At 42.5% G+C, this 23839-nt stretch overlaps 1 protein-coding gene across 1 annotated transcript in view; it reads left to right on the top strand.

Moving 5' to 3' along the window:
- ak5 (adenylate kinase 5) overlaps positions 1-23839 on the top strand; it is a 62811-nt gene that overhangs the window by 25523 nt on the left and 13449 nt on the right. The window contains exons 7-9 of the mRNA XM_061241140.1: positions 2860-2950; positions 12162-12238; positions 22727-22769. Of these exons, the coding sequence (XP_061097124.1) occupies positions 2860-2950; positions 12162-12238; positions 22727-22769 (211 nt within the window). The remainder of the gene's footprint in view (positions 1-2859; positions 2951-12161; positions 12239-22726; positions 22770-23839) is intronic.

Genomic DNA, 23839 nt, shown 5'->3' with positions numbered 1-23839 from the left:
ATGAGTGTAATATATTGCAATATCTGAACACAGCAATAATTAGTATACTTGCCCATATTGAATTGTTGCAGCCACTTCATAATATTCATGAAAATGCTTTGATAATATATAATATCTATCTCAATGTTTTCAGTATGTTCTATTTCCATCCAAGGGAGAGAACTTGTAACTACAGCACTTTACGACTATGAAATGCACAGTTGTTATTTTGTAGTTGTCCCTTAACCAAAGAAGATGCCTAACCTTTTTGTGTGTACTTTTGTAATCTGCTAACATCTATATCTGCTAGCTCACTAAATTGAAGTTGAAGATTAGTTGGTATAATATGAATGCTTGTTTTGTGCCAAAGAACTGAAAAGTTCATCAGTAGGTGTTCCATTAGGGCTCTGACTAGGTAGCCTTGTTCTTGATTAACATTTTGAATGTAATCGTTCTGTTAATTATACGATATCTGGCCACGGAGTGATCACAGCCAATTTATTTAGACCACTGAGGTAGGACAGTGGAGCCCCCCAAGAAAACCTGATCACCGTGACCCCCATTAGATCCTCAATACGTTCAGTTCCTCTTCATGCAGAGAAAAGCACAGCCTGCCTTGCACACGCTGCAGTCCATTCCTGTAGGCCTCTCCCTAATGAGAGTACTGGTCTGCCACAACATCCATTCAGAGATTAGCCTCCTATTCTTAGAAGACCTTTCCCAGTAATGATACTTTACCATAGTCCCTGTATGCCTCCTCTTTCAGCAGCTGTCACACACACACACACACACACACACACACACACAGCACAATAAGAGGATGCTCAATATATTATGAATATAAGCCATGCTCGACTTGTAGGCATGGCCCAACTTAACCTCTTTATTTCACTACCGTACGCTCAGTGTTTTCTTAGGTGAGGAGCTAATCGGTTATTCTTTAGCAAACCAAATTAATGAATATTCTATGAAATAATGTTGTCTGTCTTTAATTATTGCAGTCTGCAGTCTCCATTTCATGGCTGTATGCTGACAGTTTATGCCTGTATTGCACACTGTTATCTGGAGCATATCCAGCTGGTGGGCTGTAATCAGTTATTGCTTGCAGGTTTTACCCTTACTGGCCTCAGCTGGTTTTAAATGACCTTGTACAGCAACAACTTGCATTGACAACGTCAGTGAAAAGGGTGTAGATGAAACACAGAAAAGAAAGCAGTTTTGGAGTTCACCAAGAGCTTCACGGCTTCTCACTCTCCTGCTTTCAAAGTTAGATGCATTTTCTTTCCTCTGGGCATTTTCCAGAGCTTACAGTAAACACGGTGAATCCCTGAGAATCAGGCCACTTCCAAGTAACTTGGTATTAAAGTTTGGAGTGCTGCTGCAATCCTCTTGACAGATATGTGAAAATGAAAGACCGCAGAGATGTGGCTACACGCCATTCACTGGTTTCACAGAGCTTGGTTTTAAAACAAAGAGCTGCGAGAGTGGCTGGAGACATATTGATCTTGGCCTTTTGAAACTACACTTCTGTCTAATCCAGAATCCATGCTGAACATTGAAAGGGATTCCTTAAAGGAAGGATGCAGGCCTCGGCGGTTTGTTTTATTATTATTGACTGTCTGCAGAACCGTATTTTGAAGATAGGGATAACGGCACAAAGCTCGATCCCAGATCCCACCAGTGACACCAATTATGTCAGGCCACTAAAGGGCCGCGGTTGCGTTAGACACCTGCCTGAAATCACGACCTCGTGTATCCTGGTACCCCAGTCCAAATGAATTATTAAACTATTTCTTTGTATGCTTAGACAGTCATTGCATTGGTCACGCTGCTGCATGCTAAGCACTAGTCACAGATTGCGGTAATTGATGCTGCTGTCAGTGATTGGCTTTGTCAGAGAGCAATTTAATCAAGTTAACTTGGTAGTGGAATTAATTTAAAAGCCCCTATTCTTCCAAGAATCAGTCATTTTAATGAACTGTCTAAACGCACCTGGCGCGTTGTTTCGCGCGTGTAGTGTAAATGACATGGAAATGTGGGACTAAATGTCAGCCCGCGAGGAAGGAGAAGGTCAGCGGGGAATTGCCTGTGACAAACAGGTAGCATAGATATGTAATGGTATGCTAATAGGATGCACACCAGAGATATGAGAGCGAGGACTCCGAGACACCTGTAGAAGACCGAGCCTGTCGTTCGCAGCGAAACGGGCGATACCCAAATCCTTTCACAAAGCTCTCAAGACTCCGCTCTGCAGACCCACTGAACTACGCGGCGGCCTTTTCATGTCTGTTACCATGGAGACATCCCGGGTGGGCGTGGGGGGGAGGTGGGGGGGGGGGGGGGGGGGTGGACGGGTGTGGGTGGGTGGCGGGGGGAGCTCCCACCTCCTCTTCAGATAAATCTGCAAGATTCTTATTTTTCAGAGCTGTATCGACTGCAATAGAAAGCCGTTCTGTGCCCCTCAAAGCAGCAGCAACAGCAGATCTGGGCTGTCGCATGCTGGGCTGCTCAAGCCTGACAGGCTCCTGGCTCTTCAGACGTCTGATTTTACTGTGTGGCAGCGCAGCGGGACCCTGATTTTAGGGAGATACTGTATACGTCTTTCTTAATTGCATGACATTCATTTCCCAGAATTATGGAAACCCGTTTGACGTATTATGTCACACTTAGGTAACCGCGAGCCTGGTGATGTTTTAGCCAATTGAGGCCGGAATAAAAACGGATGAAATTAAAAGTAGAACAGTTCGGTGGTGTTGGTGCAGAAAACAGGATTCAGTGGCTGTCAGACATATGCACATCATTTGGTCACTTACAAAGTGGATGATTAGGCAAATAATTGACCTCACAGCCACTGATGAAAAAATGTTTTTGCTCCTACAGCTCGACGCAGACAGAAACGAAGAGGAAGTCTTTGATGATATCAGCGTAACCGTTGACAACAAGCTCTTTCCAACCAAAGAACCAATAGCCGGTAAGTAAAGTGATCTACAGTGTTTCCTGAAGGGCTAAATGAAATAGTAAATGGCAGGCATTTATATAGCGCCTTAATCCAAAGCGCTGTACAATTAATGCGTCTCATTCACCCATTCATACACACACTCACACGCCGACGGCGATTGGCTGCCATGCAAGGCCCCGACCAGCTCGTCAGGAGCATTTGGGGGTTAGGTGTCTTGCTCAGGGACACTTCGACACAGCCCGGGCGGGGGATCGAACCGGCAACCTTCCGACTGCCAGACGACTGCTCTTACTGCCTGAGCCATGTCACTATAGTGAACTTGCATTGCACTGATATGGCTCTCGTGTTCAGGGTCGGCGCTCTGGAAGGTGCTAACGTGCTAGCGCTGGGCTCGTCTGCAGGAGCTGGGAAGCAGTGAGCTATAGAGGGAGATGGACCGTTTGGGGAGTGGGGGAACAGGGTAGAGGGTAAATAGCCTTCTGATATGTGTTCTGAGCGTAAACATGAGCCTCACAGGAGGTGCCCGCAGTGACCCTGATAACTGATAACCCCCCCCCCCAACCTCCACCTTCTGCGTGTACTATATAGGGGCAGTTTCAGGCTACGGATACTGCAAAGCTTTTCCCACTGGCTCACGAGACCGAACTGGAGAGTGGAGTGTGCGGCTTTTGCAGTGAATGGCATTCCCCAGACTGCCGAGGTGCTTTTATGAAGCGATAAGATTTTTTTGTGGGTGCACAATGCAGTGTATATTTCCAGGAAATGGTGTATACCATGAATAGCTATTCAGAATGAATATATACGATATTATGTTTGAAATATTAATCTTATTGCCCTTCATCTACATGTCCTCCTCCCTCTCTTCATTATAGTGAATGACATGATGGGGGCAATTTTCCATCCAGTATCTCAGTCAGTAATGATAACATATCACAACCATTTCACAGTTCCCATAGGTGTTTTATGTGATACAATGAAGAACTCGGTGTAGTGATGGACCCCACAGTCTGGCGTCGAGTTGTGCCACTGTGCCTGGCTGCCAGTCCTGCAGGGCGACCCAGTCTTCCACTCAGCTCAGGAGCCTTTGCCTCTTCACCCTCCGCACTCCTCTCAGTCAAGGTTTAGAAGCACATTCTTTTGCCCGAATGCCTCGCCATTTTACGGCTTGAAAATCACAAAGCAAAAAGAAGCTAAAAAGAAAAAGTGTTGTCAGACACGTACCAGCCCGCAGCTGCCATGTTGTCAAGCAGCGCCAGAGGGAGTTTGTCATTCGGGTGGTTGTTAATGGCGTGGAACGGATAGTACGGGAGCCGATCCTGACCGTCCCCAGAGAGACCCACTCGGGCTGGGCTTGAAGAGGGTGACAGCCTGGAGATGTGAAACAGATGTGACTGTGTAGCTGTGGCAGGGGGACACCTGGGGGGGGGGGGGGGGGGCTGGTATCACAGGCGATACCAACCTGTGGCGTGTGGTTCTGCAAGCCCCCGCAGACACACTGTCAGGACCGAGTGTCTCTCAGAAGCTTCTGGAAAGGAAATAAAAAAACATCACACGGAGAGCTGGCGGTAGAGCCCCATAAGGAGCCAGGAACAGTCCAGAAGAATTTTTTGGCAGCCGGTCGGTATAAGCCGGTTTTTTTGCCAGTTTGGTTTTCTCCCATCAAATTATATCATTTATTTTAGTTTTTTTAACATTATTTTGTTTTGACACTTTCATATGATATAACCGTCATACCTGGATGAAATGAGTATTTGCGATACTCATCGCAGTGCTATAACTCAGACTCCTACTTTACCTGGCTTTCCTCCATATTAATAATAGATCGGTCCTTTCTTTTGAGGGCTTTTTTCCCTGAGACTGCATTAAATCCCAAACTGCTTCCACTCCACCTCCGGGAGAATGGTGTCATTATGACAGATGATTCACTTCAAGTCCCAAAACTCCCATGATCCAATTCTTATTCCTGTTCTTATCTCCCTGCCGTCAGAATACATCCGCAGATCAGAGCTTCACACGATGGCGTGCAGTGGCTGCCCGATCGTTCACTTAATGGCCTCAGTTCTGAGTTTCAGCCGTTTGCCAATCCCAGGAGCTTGACTGATTTGGCCCAACATTGTGCTGAATAGAGACCGTCTGCGGCCATCTGCGCCTTGAAGAATGTAATTAAATAATTCATGCAGGAAAACAGAGAGCTAGGCTGTTTGTGTGGTAACGTTGTTTCTGCAGAATGGCTGGTCTGATTTCTCTTTAAAATTATGCTTTTGTGCTGGCAGAGCCAGGATCTCCATAGGGTGTGGTATGAATAGGCTCTTTAAATAGCCAATGACAATGGATCGACCCTGTGGTCTCTGAACGAATGCTGACTGTGGTCAGTAGCTCCGTACTGGAGGGCCAAGCACAATTGGCATTTGCATGGGCCACAGTTCATCTGCCTAGTATCCCCTGCTGATCAATTATTTGAGTTTCAGTTCTTAGAGCAGGGAAAATGTATATCATTTAGGATGTATTGGAAATTAATGAAAGTCAACTTTGTGTTGGACTATGTAAAAAAAGGTACCTTATTGCCATTGTTAATAGTGTAAGAGTTGTATCTGGTAAAAGCCCAGCTTGTTAAAATATGCAGGGAATAAAATGGTCCACTTTTTGGGGAAAAAAAGACCCATCCCCGCCAATAGGCTGGCTACAGCCCCATCAGTCTGCCTGCCCAGTTCTCTACGCTCTAGCCCAGAATACATAACAAATCGTCAGGTAAAATATGTCTGTTGGTGATAAAACTGGATTCGATTCTAGACCTACTTTACAGCTGGGTGCCAAAATGAACACCTTTGAAATATGATTGTGTAATACGACCAGTAAGTGTGCCACGTTTGAGCATTGTCAGAACAACCTGTGGATTTACCCCCAAAAAATGGACTTCCAATTTCCCTAACAGTAGTAATCTCTTTTTTGAAACCTCATATTCTTACATGGAGATTCTATAGCTGGATCATTTTCCTGGAACACAGTTAATGTAGACTTGATGTAACTTCTCATTTTATTTGACTGAAACAATTCAACAAAGGTGATGAATTGTCTGTCCGTAACTGACGGTCTGTGTTGAGACTCCATTCTGTCAGTTTCTTGTGCGGGAATTTGTGCGGCGCTGCCCGTGGAGTTTTGTGAATTGGGTTGAAACCTCTTGTGGATACACGGGACCAGGCGGTAACCCCCCAGACTGACTCCCCAAGGCAGCTAGACTGTGAAATCCACTTAGCCTGAATGGGCCTTGCGCCTGGCTAAATTGGGCTTCAGAACCGAAGCCGTTTCCAGTGTCCCTCGCCATAGCCGTATGCCAGCAAGCAATTCTAAAATGTGCAGCTGGTCTTACAGAAAACAGGACTATCTTTGTTTGATCTGAACCGCGGGTGCATTCTCATCACTTTGCTGAAACTTTCCAAAACAACTGCCAACTTTTTTTCCTATATTTACCTGCGGTCACGGACTCATCTCCACATACCGTGCGTTTTCACATGGAAATGTCAAACGGAGGGTCACGTAGCAGTTTCAGTGCCCCCCAAGCTAAGAGGTAGATTATTTCTGCAGCGTATTTATTTCAGTGTGAATTGGTCCCTCTCAGTTCAGGGTGGCGGCACTGCGTCTCTATCAGTGTCAGTTTTAATTTCAGGACATTACATTACATTAATGGCATTTGGCATTGACTCTTATCCAAAGCGACATACAGTTGATTAGACTAAGCAGGAGACAATCCTCCCCTGGAGAAATGCAGGGTTAAGGGCCTTGCTCAAGGGCCCAACAGCTGTGCGGATCGTATTGTGGCTGCACTACATTACATTACATTACATTACATTAATGGCATTGACTCTTATCCAAAGCGACATACAGTTGATTAGACTAAGCAGGAGACAATCCTCCCCTGGCGCAATGCAGGGTTAAGGGCCTTGCTCAAGGGCCCAACGGCTGTGCGGATCTTATTGTGGCTACACCGGGAGTAGAACCGCCGACCTTGTGTATGCCAGTCATTTACCTTAACCACTACGCTACAGGCCGCCCCCCTGGACTGTCAGTGAGAGCAGCAGTGACCTTTCACCTTTCAGGGCTGCGCTGCCGATGTCTCGCCAGGCTGCTGTCAGTCAAATGTTACACAGCACAGAGTCTGTCCTCCTGAAGTTCTCAGGTGGGCTTACCTGTGTTAGCATTCTTTTGCCCTGTTCTACCTGTTTTAGGATTCTTTTGCCCTTTTCCCCGTGGAATAAAATGCGGGACAATGAAGAACACGCCGATGACTACTCTCAAGAGAACTGAGATGTATTAGCTTTGAAGGGAGAAGTAGCTGCCAGGGAGAGTGAAATGCGACACTTCGGGCCAATCGCTGAGTATAATCTCTGAAAGCTAACGTGAGCGGGGTGTTGAAATACAGTCCATGGTCACAGATATATAAAAGAATTGAGACCAAGTGGCTGGCTACAGACAAATGGTCTTGACCCTGTCTGTCGGAGCCCATTTACCGAGGGTGTGTGAGACGTACAATTTACAGGAAATTGTCGTGTCTGCAAAAAGAAACCTCATGCAATTTAATCGTGGTGCTGATAAAACTGGTGTTAATAAACCTGGTGACCTTTGACATGGTCATGTGACCTCTGTCCAGCGATGTGTTTCCTTACAATGGCGGGGTGTCACCTGACAGGGGGTGGCAATCCGCTGGTCATTCCTTTGTGTACTGTATATACACCGCAGGTTAACGTTTGTTCAGAACGCTAGTTCACTGGATTGAATGACTTAATGAAGTCAGCGGAAATCCCTTTAGGCTGAATCCAGCTTTCTTTCACATATTTACAAAGTAGGCTGACATTTGTCCAGAAATGTGTTTCACTGTATTGAATAATAATGCATTTGTTCATTCAGAGATATTTTCTGACATGACTGACAGGCTATTTACTGGGTAGCGTTTGAGCTAGCTGTCAAGCTCATTGTTATGCTTAATGACTGTGTTCTGCATTAATGTTCATGTACATATTTATATATTCTGATTATTCAGTCTCAATGCGTGTCCATTCCCTGCAAATCTGACTATAATTTCTCGATGCTATTCTGCATGTACTTTATTCATATTACTCATATTACTTTACTTTATTATTACACATGTATCTTGTTAGTTTCCTACACCATCTTTGAAGTCCCACCAAACACATTTTTCTTTTTGACAAATTTGACATTACATTTGTTCAGCAGATGTTCGTATCCAGAGCAACTGAAAATATATGAGAAACAGAAGTGCATTCATCTTAATGTAATATATTATTGTCTTACATTTTGGTGGAACTGGGTTACAAGTTCCAGATTGTAGCTAGTTATTATAATGGTGCATTAAATGATAGCAGTGCTATTTATATTCATGCTTAATAATAATAATAATAATAATAATACATTTAGTCATGATTTATAAGAGGTAGTTGTTTGTTTACTCACCGCTAGCTGATGTATGCGGTTAGATTTGTATACTTTAATGCTGGTTGTGCACTATATTTTGGAGAAAACATACATAATGAAAACTTGAAAAGTTTTGAAAAGTTAGCACTTTCAATAACGGGTTGCGTGGCACCACCATGCCAGGTGGCGAGTGTGAGTCAGGGGGCAGTGTGCTTTATTGTACGTTCTTCTGAGAGAAAATGGACAAAATCAAAACTAATATTTGGGAAACTGAAACTGAAATGTATTTGGTTTGCACTACAGTTAAGAACCTAACACAAATCTTCTCCGGAGATTCCTCAAACAGTCTGTGCTTTCATGAAAGGCCGAGTGAAGGAAACAGCACTGTTAATCCATCAGTGTGTTCCTGTAGGTGAGGTGGCTCCTCTGCTGTGTCCAGAAGGCTTTTAGAGACTGCGTAAAATGAGACGAATAGCTCAAGACGAGGACCAACTCTGTGCTGTATCCCAACCTTTCCTGGCATCACACATTAAAAATAAATAAACTGTTGCGCTTGCAAGGCCACTGTGAACAGTATGAATCACATTGACAAGTGTTGCTTTTCAGACGAGTTGCCCTGTAACTCCACATCTTTGTAAGATTAATCTACCCATAAGCCTTTGTGGCTGAGTAGGATATTGTATACTGAGTGAAGATGTTCTACTCTGTTAACAACAGAGTCTGAAATGAAACCCTCTGAATGCTCATTGTGCGGAGCACATGAAATAGATTTAGATTGCTATTTATGCACTTTATCTGCTTGCTCATTGGCGTAGTATTCCTTGTGAGCTTTAGAATCTTTTTAAATTGTACAATGATATTTCTAATTCATTCAATATCTTCGCAATATGGTAGATTAGAGCTTGAAATACTATAAACTATAATGTTTCATCTCGAATATACTCTTAAATCAATTATAACATGGTAATATTGTAACATTAGCTGTGCCAGAACAGGACAAGTCAGGAACACAACTGCCAACAATCATTCCACGGTCAAAGTCACTTAGATCACATTTAATTCCCATTCTGATATTTGCTCTAAAAAACAACTGATAATTGTTCCTGGTTTCATATCTTGGAAATGACTTCTGGCACCAACTGGACATGACTGCGATGTTAACCTTTACATCATCATATTCCTTCTGCTTGGAATTTTTCTTTTCAGATAATTGTACATTTTGTGCGTGCTGGTTTCCTTTTCTAAAGCCGTAGTCATGCGTCAGCCCCCCGAGCTCACTAACAGAGAAATGCACAAATCCAAAGAGACAAAGAGAGCAACTGTGAGCGCCTAGAGCTACGATTAGCATGTGGCCAGAAACAGACAGAAATATGTCATATTGTTGCGGACGAAACCCACCGAAGCACTGACATGCTTTCACGTTTGAAGAATCGTTGTTTTTTTTTTTGGGGGGGGGGGAAACGCACAGTCACCCAGAGGCTTCAAAATCACAAGTGACTGAACCCGCGACACATTTTGAGTGGGCTTCTGCAGAACCGGGCGATTAGGGGTTGAGACAAGTTTCAGGGAAATGTGCTGGCACCACCTCAGAGCTGCAGTGATTACTGTCCGACTCAGAACTATGACCTGCTGACTGGAAATGATGCTGGCCTAGATGTTTATGATGCATCAATCACGAGTCTAGGCTACAAAGTCACTAACTGCTTCTTTGAAGCTGGCTGGATATTTTTCCACACTTTCTTCTTCAGTCAGTAGTGGTGGCTGCAGACCAATTAAATGCCCACGCTCTCTGCACAGCTCAGTCAATTCCTCGTCTTTGACTTCTGAACACTGTCCATTCCCTGGCTAGCCACTCCCCTCTTTTGCATTGAAACTTTCTTGTTGGCCCTGGTTTTTTTTTTCCCTTTGGTTCATTTCGACACACTAATAGATTTTCACCTTAATATCGTACTACTTAATAGATACACCTTTCAACATGGCAATGTGGAATAGGTTTTATTTCTATTTTTAAACTGTAACATATTACCATGGACATTATATGTTCTATTACTGTTCCAGTACTGTACACTCAGTGAGCACTTCATTAGGTAGATCTGTACACCAGCTTGGTAATGCAAATATTTAATCAGCTAATCATGTAGCAGCAACTAAATGCATAAAAGCATGCATACATGGTCAAGAGGTTCAGTTGTTCTTCAGACCAAATGTCAGAATGGGGAAGAAATGTGATTTAAGTGACTTTGACCGTGGAATGATTATTGGTGCCAGACGGGGTGGTTTGAGTATCTCAGAAACCACTGATCTCCAGGACATTTCACACAGAGTTTGCAAAGAATGGTGCAAAAACTAAAAACATCCAGTGAGCAGCAGTTCTGCAGGCAAAAACAGCAGCAGAAGACCAATAAGTAAAATACATAAGTCAAATAAATACCTAATAAAGTGCTTAGTGAATGTGTATGTTTCCATTGACCATTAGAACTTATACTGAATTCTGCATAAAAACCATCCAGCTGGGCAGTCAACCACGCAGGACAGATTGGAGCTTGTTGGGGATCAGACATGCATTGAGTCCAAACAATCATAATATCTGAATATTTTTTAAATATTTCATGACTTGTCCTGTTCTGGCACAGCTAATGTTACAATATTACCATGTTATAATTGGTTTAAGAGTACATACGAGATAGAGGCTCAGTGAGTATATATTCCAATTTCATTGAACTCATTATGTTACCAAATGTAGTTTCACATATGCAGTGTTTATAGAATGTCTATCACAGTATACTTTCTATAAACACTATTAAATCAGAGTTTGGGGGGAAATGTAGATTACATGAAAAATGTATTTCTATTTTCCCATAATTCCATCACCAGACTCATAGCACTGAAACTCATAATGCTTGTTACACAGCTATGGAGCGGTGTTAAACATTTTTATTAATAACACTTTCTTATTCAGAAGTGAATGTGTGGTGGCAGATACAGTTTTCAACATCCCCCATTTGTTATGAATTCACTGTTGGCTGAACGCCCTGACTTCCTGTCCAAAAAGACAACTTGCTCCTTGGCTGGTTGTCATCCTCCCAGAACGTGCCCCTTCTCGTCCCTGCTAGGCTCCTCACTGTAACCCGATTCCTGGTTGCATTACAAGCAGGAACTGCTGCTCGCCAAACGGGCAGTCAAGGGCACTGCTCTTTTTTCGTATTAGCCATCCATCATGTCCTGTCTCAGATTGAGCGTTTTGGCCACGTGCATCAGCGGTAGGTTTGGAGTCGGAAGAATGGCGCTTACGTTGAAAGGGTCATTATACCTACGGATGGAAAAGATGTTGGTAGATATTTTAGCCAAAAACCTGGCTTCCACCCCTTGCTTCTGCAACACAATATCCCCTAATGTACCTCAAAATCAGACAAGAATTATTGACTAACTGGTCAAAAATGGTTTTGCAATGGCTGTCTCAGTCCCCGTGGTAGTTTCTGTTCCTGTTGTAGTTATGCACATTCCTCTTCCTAATGTAGCACATTGCAGAAATAGTACACTAAGGTCTGTACTTATCAGCTTGTACCCTGCTCTCGTTGTTCTGAAAGCAGTTAAGGCACAGTCATTTGCTAGTGGGAGAGATTCATGTATTGTCTATCATCATTTCTTGTGAGTCAGGTGTACATTACTTAAGAAAAGAACAAAAACTAGGCCAGGTATACATCACATATCACTGTGTGAACAATGGCTGACCTCTTTCCTTCTGAAGCGTATTGAAGATGATCTCATTGTAACATGGCTTGTTCTCTTCCTCCAGGCCCCAGTGAGCTCGACCTCAGTCTGCTCGTGGAAACGTCCAGCCTGGCAGATATGTCGTCTGAGTTTGAAGAGCAGGTAATGGCAACATATCCTTCTTGAACATCCTGAACATCCCAATCTGCCTGAGTCCCTTTTGGTCACTTTCCAGTGCTGACCTCCACAAAGGATTGTATGGATTTCCTTGAGTGGTTAATTGTGCTAGTCTTAAAGTGGCACTTAAATTACTTGGAAGGGGAAAGATGCTTGGCTTGGTTGCAACAGGGACTGGTTTGGTGGTACACAGCCATCGCTGATGCTGACACCAGGGTATTAGTTGACATTCTCTTTTCTTCCAGCATCCTGTTTTCAAGCTTTTGTCAGAAATTGAGAGTTTGAATTCCATTTGAGTTGAAGCCAAAGCACCTCGGGTCCCAGCATGTAGGATTTCAGAGCCACAAGTCAGTGCTACAAGTCCACATAGATGCTTTATTTAAAACGAAAATGCAATATGTTAATCAACAACAACAACAACAACCATGTCCACTATAGTAATAACACTATATACTGCTGCTACTCAGTCACTGCAGAAGCCCATGGCATTCTTGGAGAACAGGAGTGAACCTCGAGGATGGGGTGCGAATTTCTGGTGGATCCGTTGTTTATCTCCTCATTAGTCCTTGTCAATATAAAGCATTTCTCAGAAGAGCTGACATCGGCAGAAGCTGAAGATCCCCCGGTAGTATATGATGCCTTTATACCCAGCTCCAGTTTATTAGCTGCCACAGGATAATGTCAGTGGCTGGAACATTTAAAAAAAAAAAACAATAATCTCCCTTTCATCGGTCTGTCACTCTCCAGCTCTCTTCCCTTCTGGAGATACAGGTGAATAAAGGATCACCTGGTAGCTGTAGGTTGCTGAGAGAACTGCAGTTTAACAATAAACCTTCAGGGCTAGGTCTTAGGATCTCACAGCCTTCATCTTAGCATCTTAAAGGCATTGTCTTAGAATCTCACAGGCTTTGTCTGAAAATCATAAGCTGGGTATACACTGACATTTCTGCAGTCGCAGACCAGATTTCCATATCGTAGAAGAAATCTTTTGTCACGAGCCATCTTGGATCGTCCATCTTGGATCTCTCAGTGTGACATGTTCGCAGAAGGCCGATTTAGTGAATCTTTGCCTCCGATGGAAGACTGGCGGTGTCAGATATTTCGGGCGAAAATCATGCAGTGTGACAGGTGCTACGATCTTAGACAATGTACGTCTAGTGAACAACTAATAGGAGCGTCGTAATACTATACATGGCGTACTGTAAACAATCCACGTAGCACTCTAACCACAGTAAACACATTGTTTTAACATTAATTAATTCAGTCACTATTTGAAGTGTCATCTTCGATCCTAAAATATTACTGGCATGTGGATAAAGTAGCCTTGTTAAGGATTGTGATTAAGTTCACTGTTAAAATGGTATCGCTTTTGCTTCCCCACTAAAGAGCCAATGTTGAGATAGCCGTCAGTAACAATGCAGCTAATATCCAGATGGAAAGTAAGAATGGGCGGCCTGTAACGTAGTGGTTAAGGTAAATGACTGGGACACACAAGGTCGGTGGTTCTAATCCCGGTGTAGCCACAATAAGATCCGCACAGCCATTGGGCCCTTGAGCAAGGCCCTTAACCCTGCATTACTCCAGAGGAGGATTGGCTCCTGCTTAGTCTAATCAACTGTATGTCGCTCTGGATAAGAGCGTCTGCCAAATGCTAATAATGTAATGTAATGTAATGAAAAGAAACCATGCTTAGAAGACTTTTTTGGGGGGCAAAAGAACGCCATGATTAGTCTTCAGCTTATTGCTCCACCATCCTCAAGTTCTGCGTATGGATGTCAGATGACGTAGCCACTGTAATGATAGGTTGTTCTTATTATAGAATTCTTGGATCTTATCGAACAGTGTGACAGCAACGAAAGATTGTCGTAGCTACAGTACTGTGCAGAAGTCTTAGGCACCTTGGACTTTATTATATATATGTTGTTGTTTTTTTGTGTGCGTGTTAGTATAAAAGAGCAAATTTGAGATTTACAAATATTCATTTTCCAAAAGATTTAATTTTACAGAGACATTTTTCGTATTTAATAAGTAACATATCACTGTAAGCAATTTACTACTTTTTACATAAAAACTTGATCAAGGCTGTCTGAGATCAGAAGCAAGGACCCAACCAAAGTCTGCAGAAGAACTGTGGCAAGTTCTCCAACATGCTTGGAACAACCTCCCTGCTGATTGTCTTATAGAACTGCAGGACAGCGTTGGCTGTTGGCTCAGAGAACTGATGCAGTTTTAACGCCGAAGGGTGGTCACAAAAAATATTGATTTTATTCTGTTTTTAACGATTCTACCAAATGACTATAGTGTAACATAAAATGTATAGTACATTTAATTTAGGACCTTTCATTGAATTATTTTTGAAAGAATATTATCTGTACAGAATGTTATACAGTACAGTATATGTTGTACAGGTGCCTAAGACTTCTGCACAGTACTGTACATCGCACAGTGTGACAGAAATTAAAGGCGGGATATTGTCGTAGTTACATCGCACAGTGTGACATGTAACAATCGTGAAAGACAGCCAACATTACAGGCTTAGTCTCAGAATCTTACAGGTTTGCTAATTCTGAAGTTTTTCTATATCCATATAAAAGCCCTCCCATGACTGTCCCACAGGTCCTCTACAGAAATGTGCCTGCCAAGGCTAAATTTTGATTTATTACTAAGACCTTGAAATGTGCCACCTTGGTGGTCATGTTGGTTAGGATCTAATTGGAATCTTCACAAAAAATTCAAGGGAAATTTAAATTAGCAGGTGAACACATGAGTATTGACAGGGCCTCAGCTATGAATTCCCATTCTCATGAAAAAATTAGGAGGGGCCCCCCAAATATATTTTGTCGCAAATTCGTTACACCCAATATCCTGGGCCGCCCCCCTGAGATCAGAACTAAATGTCCAGATTGTCTGCCCCTATCTGCAGCCCAGGGTATCAGTACCAAATGAATGAGTAATTACATGTCATGCTGTAGTACATGAAGCAGAACATTTGCTTGGTATATTGGGGAAAGTTCCGTCACATCGCTACTGGGTGCAATTCCTTGCAGGTGTGTTACATTAACTAACGCACTTGTTAGCCTGGGTGATTCTGCCCGGTCTGTCTCCATTTCACCATGACTAGTGAAATTCTTTTTTTTTTTTAAGATATTTTTTAGGCCTTTTTCAGCTTTATTGGACAGTATATAGTATAGAGAGACAGGAAGAATGGGAGCGAGAGAGAGGGGAAGACATGCGACAAATGTCGGACGGTCGGATTCGAACCGCCGACGTCGCGGCTCGCAACGAGCATGCGGTCAGTGCTCTACGGGCTGCGCCACCGAGACACCCACGATTAGTGAAATTCTGAAAATGACAAGCCTGTCTGGGTGACAACAACACCCACCCCCAACCCCACCCCCACCCCCGGCTACAGCCCAGACGTGCCGCGGCCTCCATAACGCCCCAGTCCTGAGGTGCTGACCACCCCATCGCTATGCTGAACACACAGCTTACCCTCCTGCCCTTCCCAAAGCTGGGTTAGTAATGGTGTAATTCAGGTTAAGCACCAGCTCAAGGTTACGACGGGTTCCTCTGCCCTCCTCGATGATTGCGGCTGAATTGCTCTGCCCTACGATCGTGTTTCATGGCTCTCAGGGGAACATTGTGGTGTCTGAGTAAAAACACTATTTTCAGACCGGAGCAAATGGGTTTGGGAATCTAAAAATCGAACAAACTGAGGTATTTAAGCATTTCTACAGCCTTTACACTGCTGTATGTGCTGTGTGTGATTAATGTATTTACGAATTTTGCTTTTCCAGAGAACAAATACAGGCAGACATTACCATGTCATAAACTACTAGAGAATATTAAATCTAACATTCTTATGTAAAGTATGGAAGAATAGATCCACAATTTGAGTTGGTGAGTTAATTGTTATTGCATGATTGGTAATTTTGTGTCAGAACAAACTGGGAACTGCACTAGCAAAAACAACCCCAACATAAGACATTGTCTTCTGTGGTGTTTCTATGAACTGAATTCCAGTTGAATTAAACAGAATTTCTGTCTTAAAAATAGAATATACATATACTGCAGTTTTAAATGCATTCAGTAAGTATCATTCTACTTTTAATACATATATTATTGTTGTTCTCATACATGTACAGTCAGCTCCAGAACTATTAGCACCCTAAGTTTTTTCCTCTAGTGTTTACACACTAACACTGGGACTTGAACACAATATCCAAAACCTTGCCCTCATGTACTAAACCCCAGTACCATTTCTATACAAATACAAGCACATTGTCTGCTTTCCACTCAGATCACAATTCTAAATCACACTTTTTTCGAAACTTTACACACTACAATTCTCTACTTCTGGCACAATTTTCATAAATGGCATTTCTCTGGAAACACAAATTACCAATTGGCCGCATTACTTCCTCACCAGTGTAAACGCACACATTTTCAATTAGCAGTCACAACTTAAATTAGATGTTGTATTGTTGCACTCGGGGTATTCTAGCTGCCAACCGTGGTATGTTAGTACATAAGTTGATGGGGGTTCCGATTGTATCTATATGGTCAAGCTGGGACTCGGAACCGTACTGTCCTCTCGGGTCCTCTTCACACTTGTTCCTGTGTTCGATCTGCACTTCGCTGTACATCGCTCTGGACGAGAGTGTTTGCTAAATGCTTTGTAATGTAATGTAATGTAACTACATGAATAAAGGGGCCTGTGCTCTCCTGTACTGGTGAACAATGGATGCCAATGCTGCAGTGAGAGGAAGAAGAAGCGGTGGAGGAGGAGACGGAGAAGTAGGGGTTCTCGTGAATGTCATTTCTTGTATTCACACGCAAAGCACTTCGATTGAAAATGATAAACAGAAATCACCACATTGACCGCATTATCTGATCGCCTTTTTGGACACCCTCCACAACATCTTGTTCTTAAATCCCATCAGAAACTCGCAGTCTGAACAGACTGTGAAAAGAACTGTGTGGAGGAAAGCTCCCTCCAAATGTTGGTCCCATTGAACATTAATAAAGCACACTGCTTTCCACCTGTTGGAAAAAAAAAGCTTATGTCAATAACTATTATTTTATTATTTTGTCCATATTTAAGGGCGCCAATAATTCTGGAGCCCACTGGATAACTCAGACTTAGGTTTGTGCAACCTGAGATTGCACAAACCTATCTGCCAACTAACTAGCATCCTTTGCCTACCACCATCTCAAATGCAACAGTACTTTCACAGAGACAATGTCCTGTGTCAGAACATGATATCAGCCTCATTATGTCGCACACTATGTGAAACCGGATCGTGCATATTCATGGGTATGCACTCCTAGAGGAGATGAGGTGGCAGATAACCACTTTTGCATGTGGGAAAATGTTCAAACACAATTCAGCTGCCATTTATGTGACAGCTGTACCTTGCCAGATATCCCAGGCGGGTTTCTTTGTGTCTTTTTTTCAATTACTCTAGTTCTCGAGTGCTAGAAGTGAATGAAAAATAGTCAGTGGATAGTGGCTGGTCATTGCGTATGATGAAATGAAATTAGGAGGGAGGGCTTCTTCTTCAAAGGGCATAAGAAACTAAGAAAATGTGACATCTTTGGTGTGTCGGAAATGTGATTTGTACCTTCTTAATTCACAGCTTCATAAGCAAACACGACTATTCCAAATGGCCTGAAATGATGCAATGAGTCTTATTTAGTCTTTTCAAATTGGTGACTCATCAAAGTCTGATGCATTCTGCATTCTAAAAAACTAAACTGCAAACCCTCCAGCTCTGTCCAGCAGCTGGATGGGCTGTGTGCTCCTCTGTCCAGTTTGTGTGTGTGTGTGTGTGTGTGCGCGCATGTGTGCAAGTGTGTTTGTTCATCTGTGTGTGTGTGTGTGTGTGTGTGCGTACAAGTGTATATGTTTGTGTGTGCGCACACACGTGCACATGCGTGTGTTTGTTTGTGTCTGCCTGTCTGTCTCTGTGTGTGCTTCTGGGTGTGTGTATGTGCATGTGTCTGTGTATGTGTTTGTGTGTGTGTGTATGACTATATGTCTGTCTCTATGTGTGTTTTTGTGTGTGTGTGTGTGTGTGTGTGTGTGTCTGTCTGTCTGTCTGTCTCTCTGTGTGCTTCTGCATGTGTGCGTGTCTGTGTGTCTGTTTGCGCTTGTCTGTGTTTCAGTATGTGTGTCTGTCTGTGTGTGCATGTGTGTCTGTGTGTATTCCAGGGTGTGTGTCTGTGTGTGTGTTGTGTGTGTCTGTGTGTTTCTGTGTGTGTGTCCGTGTGTGTTTCAGTGTGTGTGTCTGTCTGTCTCTGTGTTTCAGTGTGTGTGTGTGTTTCAGTGTGTGTGTGTGCGTCTGTGTGTGTGTGTGTGTTTCAGTGTGTATGTGTGTGTGTGTGTGTGTATGTGTGTGTATGTGTGTGTGTGTGTGTGTGTCAGTGTGTGTGTGTGTGTGTGTGTGTGTCTATGTGTGTGTTTCTGTGTGTGTGTGTGTCTGTGTGTGTGTGTGTGTGTGTGTGTGTGTGTCAGTGTGTGTGTGTGTGTCTATGTGTGTGTTTCAGTGTGTGTGTGTGTGTGTGTGTGTCAGTGTGTGTGTGTGTGTGTGTGTCTATGTCTGTGTTTCAGTGTGTGTGTATGTGTGTGTGTGTGTGTGTCAGTGTGTCCTAACCGTCCCTCCTCTCCCTGAGCTCTGTGAGTGACTCACCCAGGCAGGCTGGCGTGCCCACATGACAGCCTGGCTCATCTCTAGCACCATCTCCAGCACTCTGCCACACACCACTGCACCTGCTCACACTCACCCCCTCTACTGCCATAACTTTCACATTTCCCAAACTTCCTTCAAGCGCATTCTCTAGAAGAATCCCTACAAAAAATCTGAGACCTATGAAAAATTTGTTTATCTCATGAATGAATCCTTGGACTATTTAATCCCTCAAGTATTATTCTGTAACACAGTATTCCAGAGATAGTTTGTATAAATATTTGAACAATGGGGTAATTCCCTTTTACTATATATATATATATATATATATATATATATATATATATATATATAGTACCTGGCAAATAAAATTAGAATCAGAAATCTAATTGTCACATCGTGGCAGTATGACTCCTCATAAGAGATAATTGAATGAGCCAATTCAATATGTTTTCCCATAAGCCAATTTGTAAAAACAAAACAAAACAAAAAAAGTTGTACTTCAGTCCTTAGCACTGAAATTTCAGCCCAATGTCCATTTTAGCCTCATATTGTCCCAGCGTTTGCTCCCTCAGATGTGCATGAAAATTATGCTACACCTCGATAGCTTGCCATGGCAACCAATCAGCTGAGGCTCCACAGGACATTTCAGTTGGCTGCTTGGAATCAATTAAATTTTTTCCATACACAGTCTTGTGCAGAAAGACAATGTGAAGGGTATTTCAAGACAAAGACCCACCGGAGAGTCCCCGCACAACCGTCCGGCTGTTGAGAGCGCTCTTTCCCCCAGTGCCCAGTCGATACTGTGTGTGTGTGTGTGTGTGTGTGTGTGGAGAACATGACTATGGCTTCATCACTCTTCTGTGTGGCTGACCCCCTCTCCTAGCCTAGCAAAGTATCGATCACGCCAGTCTGAAGTTCTCCTGTTCGGCATTGTAATAAACTAAGAGTCTATTTTTCATTTCAGATAACATCTGAAGGTCAAGTCTTTTCCTCATATATTTCTGCCTGTACGTACATATTTATATGCTCTCAGCTCAGCTATGTGTCAAGTGAAACCCATATTAGTGTACCACCCCTGGGCAGTGAACTACACACTGGCACTCGCATAACTATAGTAGTCATAGATACATGCAGGGCGCATTGGACTTGAACAGAAACAATATGAAGTTAAAGTGCTGGCTATCATGTTTAATCTGCAGGTGTTTAGATCCTTATAAGGTGAATCATGTAGGACTTTCAGCCATTTTTATACATACTCCCCCCCATTTTGGGGCTTATTTTATGACCAGCTGTATGTTATTGCATCATTAGTTCATGCTAACAAAAGGTCTAGAGTTGCATCTACACTAGGTGTGAAATTTGCATTTGGAGTCTGGTGCTGCTGTCTGTTGGCCAGACTGTTTCACTAAAAAAAGTACATTTAAAAAAACTGTTGAGTTCTGGAAGAAATTGTTTTGGACAGAACTGTTTACTGTCCAAATACAAATACGGACTGCTCTGTAAATGTATATATGGAGCAGCAACCCCCCCCCCCCCCTTTGGTACACAGATACAGTAGTGTGCAAAAATTTGGGCACCCCTAGTCAAAAAGCCTTTTACAATTAATATCTAAGTGAACAGAAGCAAGCCTGATCTCTAAATGGGACAGTGTTAAACATGACACATTTCTTTTACAGTTTCAAAATAATTAAAAAAGGAAAAAGGCCCTGAGCAAAAGTTTGGAAATCCTGTCAGTTAGTACTTAGTAACTTCTCTTAGGGCAACTATAACAGCTTGTAAATGCTTCCCGTTGCCAGCTATTACAATTTTTCCACATTCTTCCTGTCAGAATGCCTGTGGCTCAGTATTCTTCAGCCTCCTTGCATGTATGCCATGTTTGAGATCTCTCCACAGATTTTCAATAATATTCTGGTCTGGGTACTGTGGTGACCATTCCAAAACCTTCATCTGTCTTTCCTGGAGGTACTCCATGGTTGATGTCGAGGTATGCTTTGGATCATTGTCTTGCTGGAAGACCCTGTTTTCAACTTCAATATCTGGACTGACCTTTGTACATTAGCCTCTAGAATTGCTTGATATTTGGTGGAATCCATTCTTCCTTCCACAATATTTCCTGTACCCCCAGCTGCCACACAACCACAAAGCATAATGGATCCACACTTCACAGTTGCCAAGGTGTTCTTCTTGACAAAGGTTTCACCCTTTTTTCTTCAAACATACCTTCTTTGGTAGTGGCCAAAAAGTTAATTTTTTCTTCCGTCAGTCCAAAGCACATTGTTTTCAAAAGGCTTCAGGCTTCTCAATGTTTTCTTTTGCATATTTCGGACACTTAATTTTGTGTTGAGGTTGTTCCTTCTGGCAACTCTGCCATGTAGGTCTTTGTTGTTCAAAGTATGTTATATTGTTGCCCTGTGAGCGGCTCTTTTGCAGTGACGTGAGGGTTCTTCTGAGCATTTCTCACCGGGTCTCGGGCCATTCTATCTGAAATCTTTTTTGGTCTTCCAGACCTTGCCTTGACTTCAAATGTTCCATTTATCTTCCATTTTCTAGGGTGTCTCGGTGGCGCAGCCTGTAGAGCACTGACCACATGCTCATTGCGAGCCGCGACGTCGGCGGTTTGAATCCGACCGTCCGACATTTGTCGCATTCTTCCTGTCTCTCTGTACTATATACTGTCCAATAAAGCTGAAAAAGGCCTAAAAAATATCTATCCATTTTCTAATAATGTTTCTGACAGTGGAAATATATTGTTTGAAACTATATAATTGAGAGTTTTTGTAGCCTTGGTGCTTCTTGGTGTTTAGAGGGACCCATGATTGTTAACACCAAACAGAACTACTGCAGTTGGATACTTTAGAAGGCATGGAGTTACTTAAGAATAAAAAGATGGAATTATACTCACGTGATTCATTGAAGCCCTAAGGAGTACCTGGGTCTGGGCCTTAGTAATCATCTTTTTAAATAGTAACAAAGAATAATCCTAAAGGGTTCCCAAACTTTTGCACAGGGCCCTCTTCCATTTTTTATAATTTAGAAACGAAACTGAAAATAAAAAGCAATATAGCTTTAAAATTTGCAGAACGATCTCGTATTTCACTCTGTACCATTTAGAGTTCAGGTTTGCTTTCGATCACATGCAGATTCATCGTAACAGACGTTTAAACCGGGGGTGCCCACATTTTTGCACCCCGCTGTGCGGTGTCACTCCAGTGAGACTGAGATAATAATATAATAATAATAATAATAAACTTTATTTATAAAGCACATTTAAAACAACCATGGTTGACCAAAGTGCTGTACAAAACAAAACCAGGCAATAAAATTAAAGATAAAATGAAATAAAATGAAATGAGATAAAAAGAAATAAAATTAAGTAAAATTAAATAAAATTAAATAAAATTAAATAAAATTAAATTAAATGAAATAAAATGAAATACAAGTACATCATCTGGATTCCCCATTTATGTCTGACATAAAGGCCTCACTAAAAAGGTGGGTTTTTAACAGGGATTTAAAAATATCTATGTTTTGGGCAGATTTAATATGTGGCGGTAGGCTGTTCCACAACTTGGGGCCAGCTACCTCAAAGGCCCGGTCACCCCTCCTAGCTCTCCTCGACATAGGGACATCCAAAAGTTGCTGATTGCATGATCTAAGTGATCTAGCTGGGGTATACATATTGAGGAGTTCAGACAAGTATGTAGGTGCTAGACCATTCATTGCCTTAAAAACAAATAATAAAATTTTAAAATGTATGCATTGTTGTCCCTCTGCCCCTCAGGCTTACGATGAGCTGGCTGGATATGCAGTGGCGAATGTGACAGGTGAATATATGCATTTTTATTCACTAAAAATTATTATGATTGTGCGGTGTCTGCCTAAATAAGGGTGGAGGTGTATCTGGAGGAGGTAATATTTTATATTTTTTTTGCAAATAAAACTTGTGGCATGATTCACTTCATTAGATTTAAAATAAGTGCTCCATCCTGTTGTGCCGGGTAGAGATGGTTTTAAAAAACAGTGCGAGACAGCAAATACTGTTGTGTTACTGACTCACTGGAAGTAATGAAATGAGAGAAAAAAACATGTGTAAGAAATTAATAGCTCTATTAGTTTGAAGAAAATTAACTTTCTGACCATGTCTAGACTTTATCTAATTTCTATGGCTCATTCACCTTACAAATTATATGCGCTCAAATTACTAGCAAATTGAACTGCGAGGTCTCAAGCAGGAAACGTCATTTGATTTGACTGATTGAAATGAACTGACGAGAGTCTCTAATGGGAGACAGGGGCAGACCGCATTTGGCTTAATTCCACACAGCACTTCACATTAGGCCTGTGGTTCTCAACCCTGTTCTTTGAGATCTACCTTCCTGTATGTTTTCATTTCAACCCTAATGTGGAACACCTGATTCTACCAATAAACAGCTCAATGAGATTATCTAGCTCAGGGATCATCAAATGGCGGTCCTCGAGGGGGGAGAACTGCTGGTTTTCCACCCCGTCTTTACCTGGGAGTCAGGTGTGATGGCAATCAGTAGCACTAATTGAACAGTTAATTACCTCGGACAAGAGAAAACCAGGGCTGGATTTTGATTTGTGGCCCAGATTCGATGATCCCTGCTCTGCCTGCTTTATGACGTGTGCTTTGATAGGGTTTGAGTGAAAACCTACAGGATGGTAGATCACTAGTAACAGGGTTGTGGAATAGACAGGCATAGCAATAGACTTCCAATAGAAATCCAGGTTTTTAGTCCTCCCCAGTATTCTGTTTGTTTGTAAGCACAATTCTTCAGCCAGGAGGTAGAACTAATGAGTCAAATGAACTGGTTGAGTTCATGGAGTGAAGAAACATGTGGCTCGACTTCTCATTTCTGACCCCTGGACTTTC

The sequence above is a fragment of the Conger conger genome, chromosome 5 (genome assembly GCF_963514075.1).
Source record: "Conger conger chromosome 5, fConCon1.1, whole genome shotgun sequence".
NCBI classification, from domain to species: domain Eukaryota; kingdom Metazoa; phylum Chordata; class Actinopteri; order Anguilliformes; family Congridae; genus Conger; species Conger conger.
Note: the sequence above shows the minus strand (reverse complement) of the source record. Positions and strands in the feature narration are given on the sequence as shown.